Below are 17599 nucleotides of genomic sequence, written 5' to 3'. Positions count from 1 at the left end.
GCTTGTCACTGCTTCCAAAGCAAGCAAAGCCCTTCCCACTTCCAAGCCTTTGCTCATCCTTGTCCTTCTTCAGCTTGTGGTGCCTTCCTGCCCATTAGCTGCTTCTCTGAGTCCTTCCCTGCCCTTGAACGTGCCTCCTACCTCCAGGGTGCTATGTCAGTAGATCCCAGCCCACAGTAACCACTCTCTCCTCTGCAGCCTCTTAAAGGACCTATTTCTGCAGCTCTGGTCACCTACCTACCTTTTTATTTCCTGTAAAGTGAGGTAATAATAGTTCTGCCGGATAGGGTTGTTGTGTGGCTGAAAGAGATAAAATGTATAATAAATGTAGTGCAGAATAGAGCCACAAGGCAAATTTTGAATACATGAATTATTAATAATTAAGATTTAAGTTTTATTACTGCTTTCTACTTTATGTTATTTTAATCTGATTTTCTCACAAATGGTAGACCTCTTGAGAATGAGGATCAAGTCATGCCATATTTACTCTACTACCCAAGCACCAAAGACTTTGGAAAACACTTGTTGAGGATGAGCCGACAAACCCTAACTTAGGAGACTAGAGCCAGATTCCAAACTTAGCTCTGCTGGCAACTCAGCATGTGACCTTGACTTACCTCCATTCTTTAATTCTCCCAGTCCTCAGTTTCTCTATCTGTGAAATGGAGAGAAGAATTTTATTTCACTATTGGTGAAACATGAGCGTAATTGAGGTGTGCTTGCAAAGCACTTGCCTTAGTGATTAATTAGTTACAGTGGCTCTTATGGGTGTTTCTCCATTGCTGTTTAGGGTTGTTGAAGGTGTTTGTTCCTAGAGCTGCCGTGACAAATGCTACAAATCAGGTGGCTTGAACAAGAGAGTTTGGTAGTTTTGCAGGTCTGGAGGTGCTTAGGGGTCCACAGTCAAGGTGTTACCAGGTTGCTTCCTTTTGAGCGCTATGAGGGAGGATCTGTTCCAGGCCTGTCTTCCAGCTGCTGGTGGCCTCAGACCTTCTTTGGGTTGTAGATGATACTCTGCCTGGCTCTGCACATCGCCTTCCCACCATGAATATCCATCTCAATGTCCAGATTCCCCCAGCCCTTCCTTCTTTTGGGGGGTGGTACTGAAGTTTGAACTCAGGGCCTGTGCTTGCTAGGCAGGCTCTCTACCACTTAAGCTACTCCCCAGCCCTTTTTGCTTTAGTTGTTTTTTAGATATGGCTCCTGTTTTTTGCCTGGGCTGGTCTCAGACTGCATTCCTCCTATTTCTGCCTTCCAGGCAGCTGCGTAGTTAGGATTACAGGCATGCCCCACCACACCAAATCAAATTTCCCCTTTTTATAAGGACACAGTCATACTGAATTAGGACCACCTGAGTGACCTCATCTTAACCTTTGTGAAGACCCTGTCCTAGAAACTTTGTCCAACGTGGTGCTTCTCGCATGTGCTTTTGGAATTGCAAATTTATCGTTTCTGGCTCCTGACATTTTAGTAGGGCGCCCAGAATGGAAATGACACACCAGACCTCAGGCAGCTAGCTTTCCTTCTCCGTTTCATAGCACTCTGCAAACTCTCAGGCTGTTTGCATATGATTCGTATTCCTCCTGTGGTCTCTAAATGCAGGTAATACGAATAGATTTAGAATATTAATCTGACATGATCCAAGCTAGCATGGTCTAATATTAGTTTGTTTACTGGGGAAGGTGAAAATTCTGAAAGGGTAGAGTGAGAATTATTCTTGGTAAATATTTCTTGCTGGCTTCTTCAGCACTGTTTCTCAAAGTGCAGTCTCCTGGATTCTCTGTGGTGTTGATGGAAAGTGCAAATGTCCAGGTCCCAGTCCCACTCTCCAGGTGCAGTGTCTTTGGGGGAGGGGCCCTGGGAGTTGCATTTCTAATGGGTCCCTACCCTGTACTCTGAGTGGTCTGGCCCATCCTGAGTCTGAGATCTCTGGCATCCTTCCAGGAGGAATGCATTGTATTTTGGGGGTCGGATGATTTGTAGAGCTGGATTCTATCCAAGGTTGAGGGCAAGGAAAGAACACCAAGAGGCAGGTGTGGGACTAAAGATCTGTGAATAGCTGTAGGCAGGGAGAGGAATTCAGCATCCATGACTTGTCCAAGTGTGTCTGGTTCTTTGTGAGGTGACATCTTCTAAGCATGGGAAATGGACAGTGGATTTCAGGAGTGATAGGGAGGCCTGAAAGGATTGATGGCTTGTGGTTTGAAGTGGGGAGTGGGTTTCTGGCAGTTCAAGTGTGTAGAGAAGTTGGCATCAATTCTTATCAGAGGTCTGGCACCTGGGCAAAGTTGGATTAGAGTAACAGATGAGGGAGGGGCCCAGCCTTTACCCTGTGGAGATGCTCAGCGAGGTGGGGCCTCAGGGCCATCTGGGTGTCTGTGTGAAAACTCAGATATCTGAGCTCCTACCAGACCTTCTTCAAGCTCTGGGAATCTATTTTTAAAGCTTCCTGGTGTTCTAATGTTACAGTCCCTCTGAACAGTCTTTTGGAAGTATAAGGGTCTGGAAAGAACGAGTTTCAGAATCAGTGGACCTTGTGTTAATCCTAGTTCAGTGGCCTTCATCAGTGGACTTCATCGTGAGTTACTAACCCATTCCAAGTTATCTTTGGACAAAGACATTTCCTTCCTTCCTTCCTTCCTCTCTCTTTCTTTTCTTCCTCCCTCCCTTCCTTCCTTCCTCTTTCTCTTTCTCTTCCTCTTCCTCTTCCTCTTTCTCTTTCTCTTTTTCTCCTTCTCTTTCTCTTCCTCTCCCTCTCTCTCTCTCTCTCTCTCTCTCTCTCTCTCTCTCTCTCTCTCTTATTCTCAGAGCTAGGGATAAGATAAGGATGTAGCACATTTTTACCACACATTTTGGGACAGGATAGGCATCCTTACAAAAAGGTTCCAAAGCCTGTGATACTTGAGATTCTAAGGTGATAATTAGGGAAGGGCAACAGTTCATTGGGTGTTGGACTCAACAGAGGGACCCAGTGTTTGCAACTGAAATATAAGACAGGACCTTAGCTCTGGGTAATACGGGCTTCTGGTTCCCAGGATTAGAACTAGAAAAAAGCAACAAGAATGTCAATATTGTTTATATGTAAGGGGGCACTTTGTATATAACCTTGTGAGTTGAACACTATCGTTATCCCCCCTTTACAGATGAAAAAATTGAGACTGGGAAAGACCTATTACACTGTAGAATCATATTTTAGACCCAAATTGCTTGGCTATGGGCCTTTGACCCCCTGTTCCTGCCCACTTAAGTCAAATGTATGGTCAGAGTGGCCCTTGAATCATAATGCTGAGTCTCAAAAGCAAGCTGGGCCTCAGGGAAAATGCTCCTGGGTATTTCTGGGCTCTGCATTTCTAGATGAAAAGTTGCCCAGCCATTTCATTCCAGCATTAGAAAGGCTGGCATTTTCACAACAGAAATTGAGCTATAATAACCTCCACTATTGCTAAAGCCTCAAAGAGGAAATCTGTAACACAAAATTGTCTTGTACTGAAAGTCTGTCGACCCCTTTATACTTCATCCATGCATACAGTTTGACCCCTTTCATGCATTAATCAGAGCTTAAAGGACCTCCCTGACCATGGTCCCTCCTCCCTCTCCCTTCAGTTCCACTGATTCAATCCTCATTCAACTTATATGAATTGAAATGTCTAATCAAAGTTACCTCCATCTTGTACATGAAGCATTGATATTGCTAAATATATTGGTATAATTCTGAGATCATTTTATCAGAATTTCAGCCTTCCATAACTTTCTTTTTTGTTCCCCATCTCTCTTCTCAGGGGATAACTTTAACCTTCAGTGGAAGAACAGATCAGACAGCAAACAAGCTGCCAAGTACTGTTTGCACCTTGTCAAGGACAGCACCTGAACTCATTTTTAATCAGCACTTCCCAAAACAATGCCTCTGGGTCATTGAAGGAGACCAGGCCAGAGTTAGAAACTTTCCAGAGACCTCTAATAGACATTGAGTGGAAAAGGAAACTTAGGTTGTCTTTGCATGAATTTGCTTGATTTGAGAAACAAAGGAGGAGAAAAACAGGTGTGACTTTCAAGAAGTCACATGAACATATTCCACATTTAAACCATAAATGGATGGTCATTATTGGAACAGCCCAAACATCTACCACGGAGCAAGAGATATAGCTGGAGAGGCAGCTAGGCAGTCCAGGAACCAAGGAATGGGTGACTACAAGTATCAGGACAACTATGAGGGTTATTCCCCCAGTGATGGCTATTACAGAGGCAATGAATCCAACCAGGAAGAAGACGCACAGAGTGATGTCACAGAAGGCCATGATGAGGAGGATGAGATCTATGAGGGCGAGTACCAGGGCATCCCCCATCCGGATGATGTCAAAGCCAAGCAGACCAAGATGGCACCCTCCAGGGCAGATGGCCTTCGGGGCCAGTCAGACCTGATGGCGGAGAGGATGGAAGATGAGGAGCAGTTGGCCCACCAATATGAGACCATCATTGAGGAGTGTGGCCATGGGCGCTTCCAGTGGATCCTCTTTTTTGTTTTGGGTTTGGCCCTGATGGCTGATGGAGTGGAGGTGTTCGTGGTGAGTTTTGCCCTGCCCAGTGCAGAGAAGGACATGTGCCTGTCCAGTTCCAAGAAAGGAATGCTGGGTAAGTGGAAATTTCCAAAGATCATTCTTGTGCCATTAAAAATATGAAAGGGAAGGATAAATAGGATATATACAAATGCCTGCCAGTATTAGACACCTTAAATTTATCAGTGTCCCTGCAAAGTTATCATTTTATACTCATTTTGCCATTAAGATCTTTTTTTTGGGGGGGGTCTCAGAAATCAAGTGGATCAAGTCAACACAGCTAGAAAGTACAGGAGCTTCCCAGGTCTGTTTGACTCTTGAGCTCTTTGTTTCCCAAATCTTGTTGCTTCTTTGAGAGCAGATTTCTCTCTTCATATTGAACTTTCTTCCATGTCCAAATGATAAGTACATTTTTGGGAGGAGCTGGACAGAAGTCTTTTCTATCCAGTCCATCTTTCTGTGTCTTTCCAGAGTCCAATGGCATGTACTCCAGGTTCTCTTGTATCTAAGTGTTAGTGGCTGAGTTCCTGTGTGCCTTGGGAACGAGTGATGAACTTGAACACAGCAGCGGGGGCCCTGCAGGCTGCTGGGAACCATGCTGTGAAGCACAGATGGATTCTGCAGGATAGAGGACCAGCTTTGCAAGTCAGTTAGGAGACTAACACCATCAGAGCCAAGACTCAGATATCAGGGCTTAAGGCAGAGAGGATTTTGTAAAGTCAGAGAAAGGATGGGGACACATGGAAGAAATTCATCATATTATGATTGCTCATGGATTTGTCTTGGTCACCACACATCCTCTAAAACATATCCACTCTCTAAATTTAGAGTCTATGCAATTTAGAGTTCAGCTAGCATTCAAGACCAAGAACACTTAATGGTTCTTGGGAGCTCAAAATCTATCTAACATTGTAGCTCATTTATCCAACTTATTGGTACACAGTTCTGGTCTACACTGTGTGAGTCTCTGTGATAAGGCCTGGGGAGAAAATAGCCCCTGTCTCTCAAAGAATTTACATATCACAGGACAAGAAGGCCTTCATGAATTATTTAATTGCCATAGGGATAAGCACTATGAAATGCCTTGTGTCATCTGGTCCTCGGCATCTGCATTAGAGAAGAAATTGGAAAGGTCTGGATGGTAAATATTTTAGATTTTGTGGGCCCAGATGGCTTTTGTCACAACTGTTTAAGTCTTCTGCTATAGCATAAAAGTATCCATAGACAACATGTAAACAAATGGATGTGACTGTGTTTCAATAAAACTTTATTGACAAAAATAGGCAGTAAGCCAGGTATAGCTTGTGGGTTGTAGTCTGCCAGCCTCTGATCTAGAGTCACTATAAATAAGATTGGGATAGGATATTAAGCAAGCATTTGCAAAAAATATTGTCACTGGGGGCTTTAAAATTGTTTTTATACATTTCTGTTTAACTATAGTGCCACTTAAAATGATTAGAACTGAGTCAGACGTGTCCATTAGGAAACCAAAAGAGACTGAGTATATACAAACAAAAGCAGTGACTTAACAAGCAAGGATATCATTGAGTTTTTAAAAAGCAGCAGAATTTTAGTACAGCTTAAATATATATATTCTGTAAGGTGCATTTTTTGTTGAATAGTAGATATCTTAAAAAGACTAACAAATAAGCAAAAATTCAAAACCAAACCAAACCAAACCATTCCCAACTGATCTGAGCATTTCTAAGAGGTTAATTCATTTTGCTGTATTCCCAACTGAAACCTGGGTCCCTGTTAGTCCTAGCTGGCAATGTCAGTAACAATTTCATGCCCTGCTGGTCTCTCTGGCAGCACAGTGCCTGGCCACCTCATTAACAGAACTGCAGAATGGTTATAGCTCCTGCCAGCTCCCAGGGCGAATGTTGGGTGGGAGTTAAGGGAATATAGTTTTGAACTGAAAAGCTCACATTTGTACAATTTTGCTCTTAGTGTTAGAAGATGCTTTGACTCAGTCCAAAAGGGATAGACATAACTCTTAAGTAAATATGGACTTCTGTGCACTTGTGGGACTTCTTTGTGGTCAAGAAAATGTGTGTGTAAGTGGATCTGGGGAGTTGGAGGATCAAGTATCTCTGAGGCCAGAATTTCCACATGAGGCTACACCTAAGCTGCAGGATCACCTTGGTGGTTAGACTTATCATGAAATAGATTCAGAGAGTCTTATCTAGCACCCAACAGATAGGAGGTGCTCAGCAGGGGTGTGATGCCAGGTCTGTCTGATATTGAAGCCTGTGCTCCTTATTCTATGTCATACTGTCTTTATCTATGTATGGTCTATAGAAAAGAGGTCAGGCCACATGCAGACTTCTCTCCATAGATTGCTGGTGCACCACAGATTGCTTGTGACAGAAATGGAGCCTGGTACAATGAATAGCAGTTTTTGGGTACTGGAATTTAACCACTAGAGTTTAACAACTGTCTCTGTCATTGATCAGCCAGTGACTTTGAGATAGTTACAATTCCTCTAACTCTCAGTTTTCCCATCTTTGGAATAATTAAGGGCATTAATACATTTGTTGTGATAATTAAGATAATGCAAATAAAACAACAGTACCCAGTGCTTTCTAAACAACTTAATTTTGTTTTGGCAGTACTGGGGTTTTGAACTCAGGACCTTACTCTTGCTAAGCAGGTTATCACTCAAGCCATGCCCCCATCCTTTTTCGCTTTGGTTAGTTTTTGGGTAGGGTCTCACATTTTTACTTGGGCTAGACTTGACCTGGATATACTTCAGCTTTTTACATAGCTGGGAGTACAGGCACATGTTTTCATGCCCAGCTTTCTTGGTTGAGATGGACTCTCATTAACTTCTTACCCGAGCTGGTCTCGAACCTTGAGTCTCCTAATCTTTGCCTTCCGAGTAACCAGCTTATTTATTAATTTATTTAGTATTATGACAATCTCCATTCTAGCATTTACAGGGAATTAGAACTGCAGTGAGATAATGGGGTGATATGGATGCTGGAGCCGGTTGGTTGGATTTGAAGACTTGGGTATGGTGACTGCAGGAAAGTTCTTCTCTGTGCCTTAGTTTCCTCATCTGAAACTTAGGGATGATGGTGATATCTGTTTCCCAGAGGTTTTGTGAGGAATCACTGAGCTTACTAACTTGGCTGAATTAGTGCCTGCATGTCAGAGGGGTTCAAGATATTTCATCATTATTATTGTTGACTGAAGTTGCTATTAGTAGTAATCTGACTGTTTGATCACAATGAACCACCCAAGCTCAGGACCGGATTTTCTCTGATGACTTTGCACATTTCTTTCAGCCAAAATTATGTATTGGAAACTTTGAAGGTCAAGCTGCTCTACCTTAGCTGTAGAAAAGATGCTTTGTATTTCAACACTAACTAACCGAGTGCAGTCTCTTTTCCCCTTTCCTATCTCTTTGTTTAAAAATTCTCTGAGCTGATGCTGTGAGGGTCAATCCCCAGTCAATGGTCCAGGAAAAGAACACAGTATGAGGACTCCTCACCCTCAAATTTAGGCCTCAAATCATAGGATGCTTGGCTTTCTTCCTGGAAAAGAATGAATCAGTTCATAAAATAAAAGAAGTGTCCCTTGGCCAGGCAGCAAAGATACTTGGGTGTTACTGGCCCATTTTTCTGAGTTTTGGAGAAGATGTAAGTATTTCTGTCAGGCATCATGCTTTAGTGGATTCCTGACCTTGAACTGTCTCACCTGGGGAGTAAAAAGGACTTGTGAGCCCATCGCTAGCCCTGAAGTCTCAGCCCTGCTTAGAATCCAGCCATTGATCCCCAAACTCTTCTTCAGTCATTTTCTTCTCTTTTTGCCATGCTGGGAAGGGAACCCAGGTCTCCCTCATACTCTGTCACTGAGTGCTCTTCCACTGAGCTACATCCCTAGCCCACTTCTTCATTCTTTTTTTTTTTTAAACATTATTGAACATTATTAGGTTCTCAGGGTGACTCTAGTTATAACAATGCAAGGCAGACCAAGTCCTGGCACTCAGAGAGCTTAGTTCTAATGGCAGAAATAGGGCTAACACATGAACTATAAAAGCGGGACAATGCAATATCCAATGGCATTGCTTTTATTCAGATAGGAAAGAAATAAAGAAGTGTAAGAGACAGAATCTGAGAAGGGGAGGCTTTCAAGTTAGAGGCCCCACTGTTGAATGGCTGTGTGACCTTGGACTAATCTGAAGTCTTCCTTCTGAATCACCATGATTTTAGGTGGCTGATGATTGAATCAACATTCTAAAAATCTCCTTTAAGGTGATATTTTTACATTTTTTGATATTTGTGGAAAAAAACACTCAAAGAAGTGAATTTAGTACACGGCTGCCTGGCTGCCTGGTATGCTAAACCATTTGGTTCTTTCAAATGCCATCGAATTATTGGTAACTTGGAGCCAGCATCCTTCAGCTAGGTTGACACTTCACGTGGATGACATTTAAAACCAACCAATGACATCCTCCTCTGCCTGGATTTGGTAAAATGACACCAATATTTCCCCAAAGTTGTAAAATTACTCCTTACCCTATAAATGGGCTACTCCCTACTGTCATGATGACCTAAGGAAAGAGAACCCCATGTACAGGCAAGAGATCCATGTTCGTCTGAAGAGTTTTGGTTTCCTGGCAGGTTTCCTCTCTTGGCATGTAGTTTATTGGCTGCTACTTTATTTTACCATCTGCAGTGGGAAGATGTGGGGAGTTCTGTGCTTCAGACAGTGATTTAAAGCCTAACGGGATCTTGGGGTCTGGGGTCTATGCCAACTATATAGAGGGCATAAACCAATGTCAGATGGGGTGAATTCATTGGCATAAATTGTGGACTGAATTTTCCTAGCATCTCAAAGATGGATGTGTTACCCTTTTGTCTTGAAAGATTATCTTTTAATTGTTTTATATGCAAATGATAGCTGAAAGTCAGGGAAGACCGTTTAGTTTATTAGCTACTTTTTCCTTTGTCTTAAATTCAGTGTGTCAGCTCCTAAAAGGAGGGGAACCACACTGTGTCCCAAAATGTGGCAGAAAATGTATATTCAATAGTTACCTGATGCGGAAATCTATGACCAGTATTTTTCATATATTCCTTTTGTGGTTGATTTATTTCAGTTGTTCTTATTTCTCATTTTTAGATCATAGGGTTTTTTAAGAGTAGAATGAAACTAAGGGCTCCCTTACTGACCTCCGTATATAGGAATGTGGACTTCATGCCACGGGCAATGGAAGCTGTTGAATGACGTTATTTAATGTCCTTGAGGAAGCAATAGTAACGTGAGACCTGTGGTTAGGATGATCACTCTGTGCCTGGGACCCTGGTACTGGGAGTGCTTTTAGAGGAACAGAGTCTAACAGACCAGTTTTTTTAATTGGTTCTGGGGTTTCTGGAATTGGCTGTCTAATCTGATTAGATTTAAAGACACTATTGATATTATTTTTAGTAGCAAAGAGAACACTGATAGTCCCTAGTGTGGTATGCTAGAGAGGTGATGCAAAATATCATGACTGGATATTCCTATTTTAAAATAATTTTTATTAGGACGTATTTGTTATATGGGGGGATGCATAGTGACAATTCCAATTAGGCTTACATTGTACGTTGGTTAGGTCACCCCCATCTTCTCTCCCCCTCAATCCTCTCCTTGCCCCACAAAAAGCAATTGCAAGAGGTTTCTTTGTTCTATTTCATATAAGTTTGTGAAGTCCATCAACCATATACGCTCACATTAATCTGCTTTATTCACTTTCCCCTTTCCACTAGTACCCACCACACTATACCTATTTTATAGTCCTGTCTTTCATTATTAATATTTAAGTTGATGTTCAAAGGGGTTTCTCCATGTATCCCACTGTAGGTGTACTTTACTTTGGTCTGTTCAACCCTTTCCAAAACTCCCTTACTCCTTTACCTCCCCCGTCCCTTTTTCAACAGATTTCAATACACCTTATATCCTCTACCTTCACAGATGCTATGTTTTACAATATTACTGATGCTCTGTCATTCTCTTTTCCTTTCCCTCCTTCCCTGAGTTCCATAAAATAGTTCCAACAATACAAACATGTTCTACATCTGAGTTTGTATAGATCATGCTTATTTGTTGTGTATATGTTTCTCTTTTGGCTCTATCATCCATGTATGAGAGAAAACATGTGGCCTTTGTGTTTCTGAGCCTGCTTTACTTCACTTAACCTGAAGTCCTCCAATTGCCTCCATTCCCTTCAAACGATATGCCATTGAGTAAAACTCCATTGTGTATATGTACCACAATTTCTTGATACACTCATCAGTTGTAGGGCACCTGGCTTATTTTCATAGCTTGGCTATTGTGAATAATGACTGGATATTCCTAATCACACACTTATGAGAGGAAAGGGTCTGGGTGGCTGTGCATATGATACCGTTAAACATTTCTGCCTGACTAATGAGTATACCGAGTTGAGATTGGCTGTTCGTTCCAGGTGTTCTGGACTTGGGAAGGAAAATGATGAATTCAGAGCTTTGAATTCCCCACTCAAGTGCTGTGTAAATGATTTGAACACTTCTCTCTATCTTGAAATTTCTGAAACCAAACCCAAAATCTTGTCCTCTGAGTGGAAGTGGCTGAATTATGATGAAAACTGAATGCCAAGCCTTGCAGAATGCCTGCTGTGGAACTGAGGGCATTGAGAAGGAATTGGGATCCTGAAAGTTGGCATGGTGATTTGTGGGAAGACCCTGATGAAATTGGGAGTGCTGAGCCCCTAAATTCAGATGAAGCTTCTTACACAATATCAGCAGTCTCTCCACCTCATCTGATCGACCCTACATTGTCAAAGGAAGTGGTAATGGCCTCCCCTGAAGCAGGTGCTTCCCTACAAATGAGGCACAAAGTATGACCCATACTACACTGCAAAAGAACTACTTGATTTTACTAATTTACACACACTTACACACCTGGGGAACATAGGTGGGAATGGGATAAATGTGGAGGACACAAAGTTGGATCAGTCCAGATTTATTGGCATGGGTTACTAAACAGCAATTCTGCATGTTGTATTTTGTGGAGTTAGAAAGGGCTCTAAGAGTTTGTTTGGCTGAAATACAGAACAAAATGTTTATGGTATATGAACTTGAAATGCCAGACATCCCCCAGTTTACCATAGCGGAAGAGATTCCAAAGCATAGGGATATTGGAATGTTCAAGAGGACTTGTCATGTAACACCTGCTCACATATCCTGGGATGTCCAACAGTTTGAGAAATAGTTTTGTGAGGGGAGCCCTGCAACCTTGAAGGGCTCTGTGATTGCTACTCCACACCTTGTACTGAGAACTATAAAAAACTTCAGTGCAATGGGAGTAATTAGATCCTGGAGTGCAGGAACCCACTGGTGGCACTCAACCACCAAAGGTAAGGCAGTTGTGGTTACTGTAGTGCACAACAGAGTCAAAGCCACAACCAGAATCCTGTCACTTGCAGAGAACTATGACACTGGCTGATGGATTATGACATTCCTCGGAGTGAAATAAGTAGGAGGTCTACTAAGTTCTTACTGGCTCTGAGTAAGCAGAAAAGTCCTAGGTAAGTGGACAAGTCTAACTTGAGTCATAAAAGTAGTATCAGGATCCCTCAGCCCTTTCCCAGATTTGAGCCAGTTTATAGACCCAGGACGCCTTGAATAAAGGGGACACTGGGTTCCCTTGAAAAATGATCTCAGTGAATTACCAAAAATTTATGCTGTTAATCTTTCCTCCAATGTGTCACAAAGGGACCTACAACTTTTTATGAGGGTGACTGTGCATTGACAGAAAGGAAATAATGGAGCCTTTGGAGGAATTATTGATGTTGGGTTGAACTAAGACTAATAATTTGGGGAGAGCCAAAGCTTCACTGTGGTACACTAGACCAAGAGGGACTTGTGGAGGTCAGATGGTCATCAGTGGAGGTTTAGCTCAAACCTGAATCACTGTGGGTGCAAGTGGGTTTGGTGACCTGTGATTTTTTTTTTATTCTCCAGTTCTGTAGTGCACAATATGCACAGACATTCTAGTGACTGGCAGAATCCTCACATTTGTGAAGAATGGGTTGTCCATTCTTCATAGCTGTGGGAGACCTGAAAGAAGGTTATTTGAGACACTGTTTGAATGTTCTGAAAAATTGAGACTTTAATACAGGACTTGCAATAATTCATCTATACGTGACATTATTTTCTTGTACAATTTATGCAAGGAAGAAAACCCTTCTTAACTTCAAGAAATTGAAAATTTTTATTGTTTCTTACAAAATTGGTGAATTTGCAGGGCACTGGTGGCTCCTGCCTGTAATCCTAGCTACTTGTGAGGCTAAGATTGGGAAGATTGTGGATCAAGGCTGGCCAGGGCAAATAGTTTGTGAGACCCTTTCTCACAAACTGGAGGTGTGGCTCAAGTGGTAGATTGCCTGCTGTGCAAGTGCAAATCCCTGAGTTCAAAACTCCAGTCCCACAAAAACAAAACACTAAAAAAACTCAGTGAATTCATGGTCAGAGAGTTGACTGTTACAAAGCTGATGAGTCAATTCAGTTTTCCGTAACTAACATAAGATGAACAGAAATGATTTCTTATTCAACCAACCACCAAACGAAACAACCAAAAAAAACCAACAAGCGAAACCCAAGAATGTTGGTCTCAAGATTAAGGGTTATTTCACAATTAACCATTGGGGTTTTAAAGAAATGTAAGAGATTTTACAAACAAAACACTCAATTTTTATGATATAGGATACAGATTAAGTGTGGATTTAGTTTTGAGTGAGATGCTTTCCCACTTGTCTACAGCTATTTTTTGTGCCTTTTTATTTATTCCTATATTGAAGGACAGAGCCCATTACCACAGTCTCAAAAGTGCTGTGTCAATAACTTCAAATTATTAAATTCTTGTTAAAGCTTACAGTTTCTGGGTAATTTCTTAGATTTTGAAAAAGATTGAAGAAGATACTTGAAGCTTGAAGCTTGTGTTTGTAGATTTAGTCTTACTGGGAGTAAAGGGCATTGTCTGGAGAGGGAGGGAGCAAAGAGAGAGAAAGAGAGGAGAGAGAGAGAGAGGGAGGGAGAGAGAGATAGAGTAATAGAGAGAGAGAAGGAGAGGAGGAGGAGAACATGATGAAGAAGAGGAAGAAGAAGAAGAACAATAAGAAAAGGAGAGGAGAAACGAGAAGAGAGGGGAGGGGAGTGGAGGAGGGGAGAGGAGAGAGCCATGTGGGTAAAGAGGGTGATTTTTGGCTCCCAGAATTTTGAGGAGAATTAAATGAAGATACCCATGCTAACCATCCAACTCAGGATTTGCATGCAGTAGGTACTCAGCCATCATTCATCCTGCTCCTCTGAGCTAACGGTGAGACCTAATGCTTTGGTTTCACTATGTTTTAGTTTTATATTTGGGCAAGGATATCAACTTAAGACATCTTTAAGTTGAAAAACTTAAGGATTTTTGGTTTTCTCCACAGTTATATACACACTCCTAGAAGGCCTTGTAAATAAAAGATGTTTAGTGACCATTGATTTACTAATTGTTGGAATAAAATATTTTATTTATTTATGTGGATTCATCTACATTTTTATATTTAGTCTCACCTTAGAAAATTTCATCAGGCATTAAAAAAAAACCCAAGACTCAGAGGGTCTGGGCCTGGTGGCTCCAGACAATAATCCTGCTCAGGAGGTAGAGATTGAGAGGATCATGTTTCGAGGTCAGCAAAAAAGTTCAAGTGATCCCATTTCAACCAATAAAAAGCTAGGTGTTGGGGTGTGCACCTGTCATCCCAGCTATATGGAAGAATTGTCTTCCAGGCCAGCTTGGGCAAAAAGCAAGACCTTATATGAAGAATAAGATAAAGCAAAAAGAGCTTGGATGTGGCTCAAGTGGTGGAGCCCTGAGTTCAAACCCCCCCCCAAAAAAGAGAAAAAAGACCCAGAATGCTTTTAATCTGCATGTTTGAAAATACGACCTTCAGATCATGAAAACTCAACAAGCATGAATGGGAAGAATGATAAGTGAACTGGCATAGTTACTGGGTGTGGACAGAAGGCTGTAGTGTTGGGTGGGGGTTGTGAATATCGCTCCTCACTCTTTGAATGAGTATATGCAAGCATTGCACTTGGTGGCCCAGTATGATTCTTTTTTTTTTTTTGCAGTACTGGGGCTTGAACTCAGGGCCTTCACCATAGCAAACAAACAAATAAACATATTGTCCCTATAGAATCAAAACCCCCACACCATTTACATGGCTCATGTGTCCACAGTCTGGGTGGACACATGGCCTCTGCTCTACTTGGAGCAGCTGGAAGGTGGCAGCTGGAATCCTCAGAAGGTTCGTTCTGACTTTGCTGCCCACACTGGGAAAGTGCAGACCGCTGGGACTCCTTTTAGGCATCTCTCTCTGTGTCTGTGTGACCTCTACAGGTGATCTTTCCTGTGTGCCAGCTTCAAGGTAGCTAGATTTCACACTTGTCAGTTCAAGGCTTCCGTGGTGCAGCTCCCAAGAGAAAAACACACGAAGAGGCCATATCGCCTTAGTGACCTAGCCTCAGAAGTCAAGTACGGTCATTTCCCTGCATTCTGTTTGTTTTGGCAGTCATGAAAGCATGTTCAATTTCAAGGATAGGACAATAGATTCCATCTCCTGATGACAGGAGAGTCATTTTGTGTAGTTGAGTTATCTCCTGGCTGTCTTCTGACTTTGGGGTTGGAAAATTCCTTGTTCTGGGGGTTTGTCTTGTTCACTGGGGGTACTTAGCAGCGTCTCCAGTCTCTACCAACTAGGTGACCATGATACTCTGCTCCCAGTTGTGACAATCAAAAATGTCTCCAGACGTTGACAAATGTCCCCAAGGGAAGAGGGGGACAAAAATCACTTCCAATTGAGAACCACTGCTGGCGAGGAGTATTCTCAGCCATGACTTCCCATTAGAATTACCTGAGAAGCTGTGCAGAGCCGGCTTCAGAAGAGTTAAGTCAGAAAACTACAGGCTGGTTGTGGGCATAATGGGGAGTCTGCTGTGCAGTCACATAGAGAGTCAGAAGTTCACACAGAGACTCTGGCGGTAGAAGCACAGAGAAGCCAGGGTGTTTGCTTATGTGCCATATAAGCTTAGGAACTGTTCTCACGTGGCTTGCTTCTTGTTTTCAGTGACGGTTTTTATATTTACATATCATGACTGGCATGATCAATTGGAGTTGCCCCTGAAAATTATGTACAGAGCTTTACAGATTGTCAGTTTTCCTGGACATTGTTATTTGATCTTTAAATAATCCAGTAAGATGAACAGAGTATTAATCCACAGTTTCCATGATGGGCAGTGTTGCTTGGAGACCTTAGTGATGAATGCTTAGCTCTGGTCCCTAATGAAGTTTTCTTGCCCTGTGCTCTGTTCATTGCTATACGTTTTCACCATGGGTTGCTTCATACTAATGAAGTGAGAAGGTTTATTTTATCATGTGCAGAGTTCTTATTCAAGAGAAAAGGAACTGATGCTAAAGAGTCCACGATTTTCCAGTGTGTGGGACAACCTCTGTTATCTTTCTTTTAACTTAAAAGCAAATTATAGAAAGTGTAACACAACCACCAAGACTTATTATTTGATGGTTTCTTTCATTGCATCCATTCTGCATCTTGGTATTTTGTACATGGCATTTCTAAACCTTATTAAAACCTGCAAGGTCTTCACTATTTTACAGGTGAGAAAATGTAAGCCCTAAGAGGTCAAAGTAATTTTTATTTTTCACAGAACAGAGAATATTTTAATGGCTGCACACAAAAGTTGCACACAAAATTCTTATATCAAATAGTCCCAATATCCCTTATCTGTTAATTTCACATTAAGTGCAGGTTGTTTAAAAAAATCCTTGCTGTTCTTAAGTGGGGCACAAGCATCTCAATTGTATAGCAAAGAAAATTAAATGTAGCACCTTTAAAATAAATACTAATAACCTCTTTATAAGTATGAAAGTATCATTTCAGTAGAGAAAAAGATTCAGTTCAATTGTTAAGACATGTTGGTGACAGATCTTATATATGTGCCTTTTATTTCTCTTTTACCTTGCTGTACCATTCATACAAGACTTTCCAGGTGCCATAACATATCTCGTCTTGAACAACCTTTTGTGCAAAAATGCATTGTTCCGATAAGTAACATGTGTAAACTGGTGCTGGCCCTCCAGCAGAGCACTGGAATTCATGACAGACCATCTCTATAGACTAGAGGGTGTGGCAGTCACAAGGGGACCAGGGACACTGCCAAGATCTTCAGTAATCCCTGAGACATAGAGTGTCAGCCCAGAATAGACTGCCTGGTAAGGGGAAGAGTAACACTGCCATCCTGCTGAGTTGGGCTGTGAATAGTGTCCCAAGGCCCCATCTGTCGCCAGTGTAGACCAGAGCAGCAGAGGCACAAAAGACTCCTCCACACTCCCTCCTCCAGCAATCATGTCAGATAGAGAGCCCTCAGGTCCTGGGTAGAGTTCCATGATCACACCGCTAAAATGGCCCCGTGTCGGCTGATGGGTGTAAACTCCCTCTTTATTTAGAAACGTAGAGCAGGACAAACCCAGATGAGCTGATTTTCACCTTGCAGAAGATTGATCTAGTTTCCAGGGAAGGAGACTGGCAAGTGAGAGATAAGAGCAGGGGACGAGGGAAAGGGCAGTCGATAGTTCTGGAAATGTAACAGCCTCTGACTTGCCTCCACTGAACAAACTGAATATGGGCACCCTGTCTGCATGTGGGCTGGCCCCTAGCTGCCCAAAAGTGCAGAGTGAGCGTTTTCTGCTTCTGCTGGAGATTTTGCTGACTCAGAGGCACACATTAATCTCTGCTGGGTGTGTGCAGATAATAACGCAAAGAAGGCATATCCTTTCCTTGGCCTCTCTGTCTCACCTCTACTTAGGTCTTTAGATAGGGCAATCTTATCCTTGAAAGGAGATATGACAGCAGATTATAAGATTTATGGCCTGAGTTACAATACTATAGAACCATTAGAAGTAAAAGGGATGGAGAACTTTAGGCAAGCCCTTTATTTCTGGCTTGAGGAAACTGAGCT

The 17599-nt window shown here is 42.1% G+C and overlaps 1 protein-coding gene across 8 annotated transcripts in view; it reads left to right on the top strand.

Annotated features, from left to right (window-relative positions):
* The window catches only part of Sv2b (synaptic vesicle glycoprotein 2B), a 180320-nt gene that overhangs the window by 108882 nt on the left and 53839 nt on the right, over positions 1-17599 (top strand). For all 8 annotated transcript variants that reach the window (XM_020154402.2, XM_074062054.1, XM_074062047.1 and 5 more), the window contains one exon: positions 3780-4629. In XM_020154402.2, the coding sequence (XP_020009991.1) occupies positions 4089-4629 (541 nt within the window). In that variant the 5' untranslated portion in view covers positions 3780-4088. The remainder of the gene's footprint in view (positions 1-3779; positions 4630-17599) is intronic.

Source organism: Castor canadensis, chromosome 19 (assembly GCF_047511655.1).
Source record: "Castor canadensis chromosome 19, mCasCan1.hap1v2, whole genome shotgun sequence".
Classification (NCBI taxonomy): domain Eukaryota; kingdom Metazoa; phylum Chordata; class Mammalia; order Rodentia; family Castoridae; genus Castor; species Castor canadensis.
This window is presented reverse-complemented; position numbering and strand designations above follow the sequence as displayed.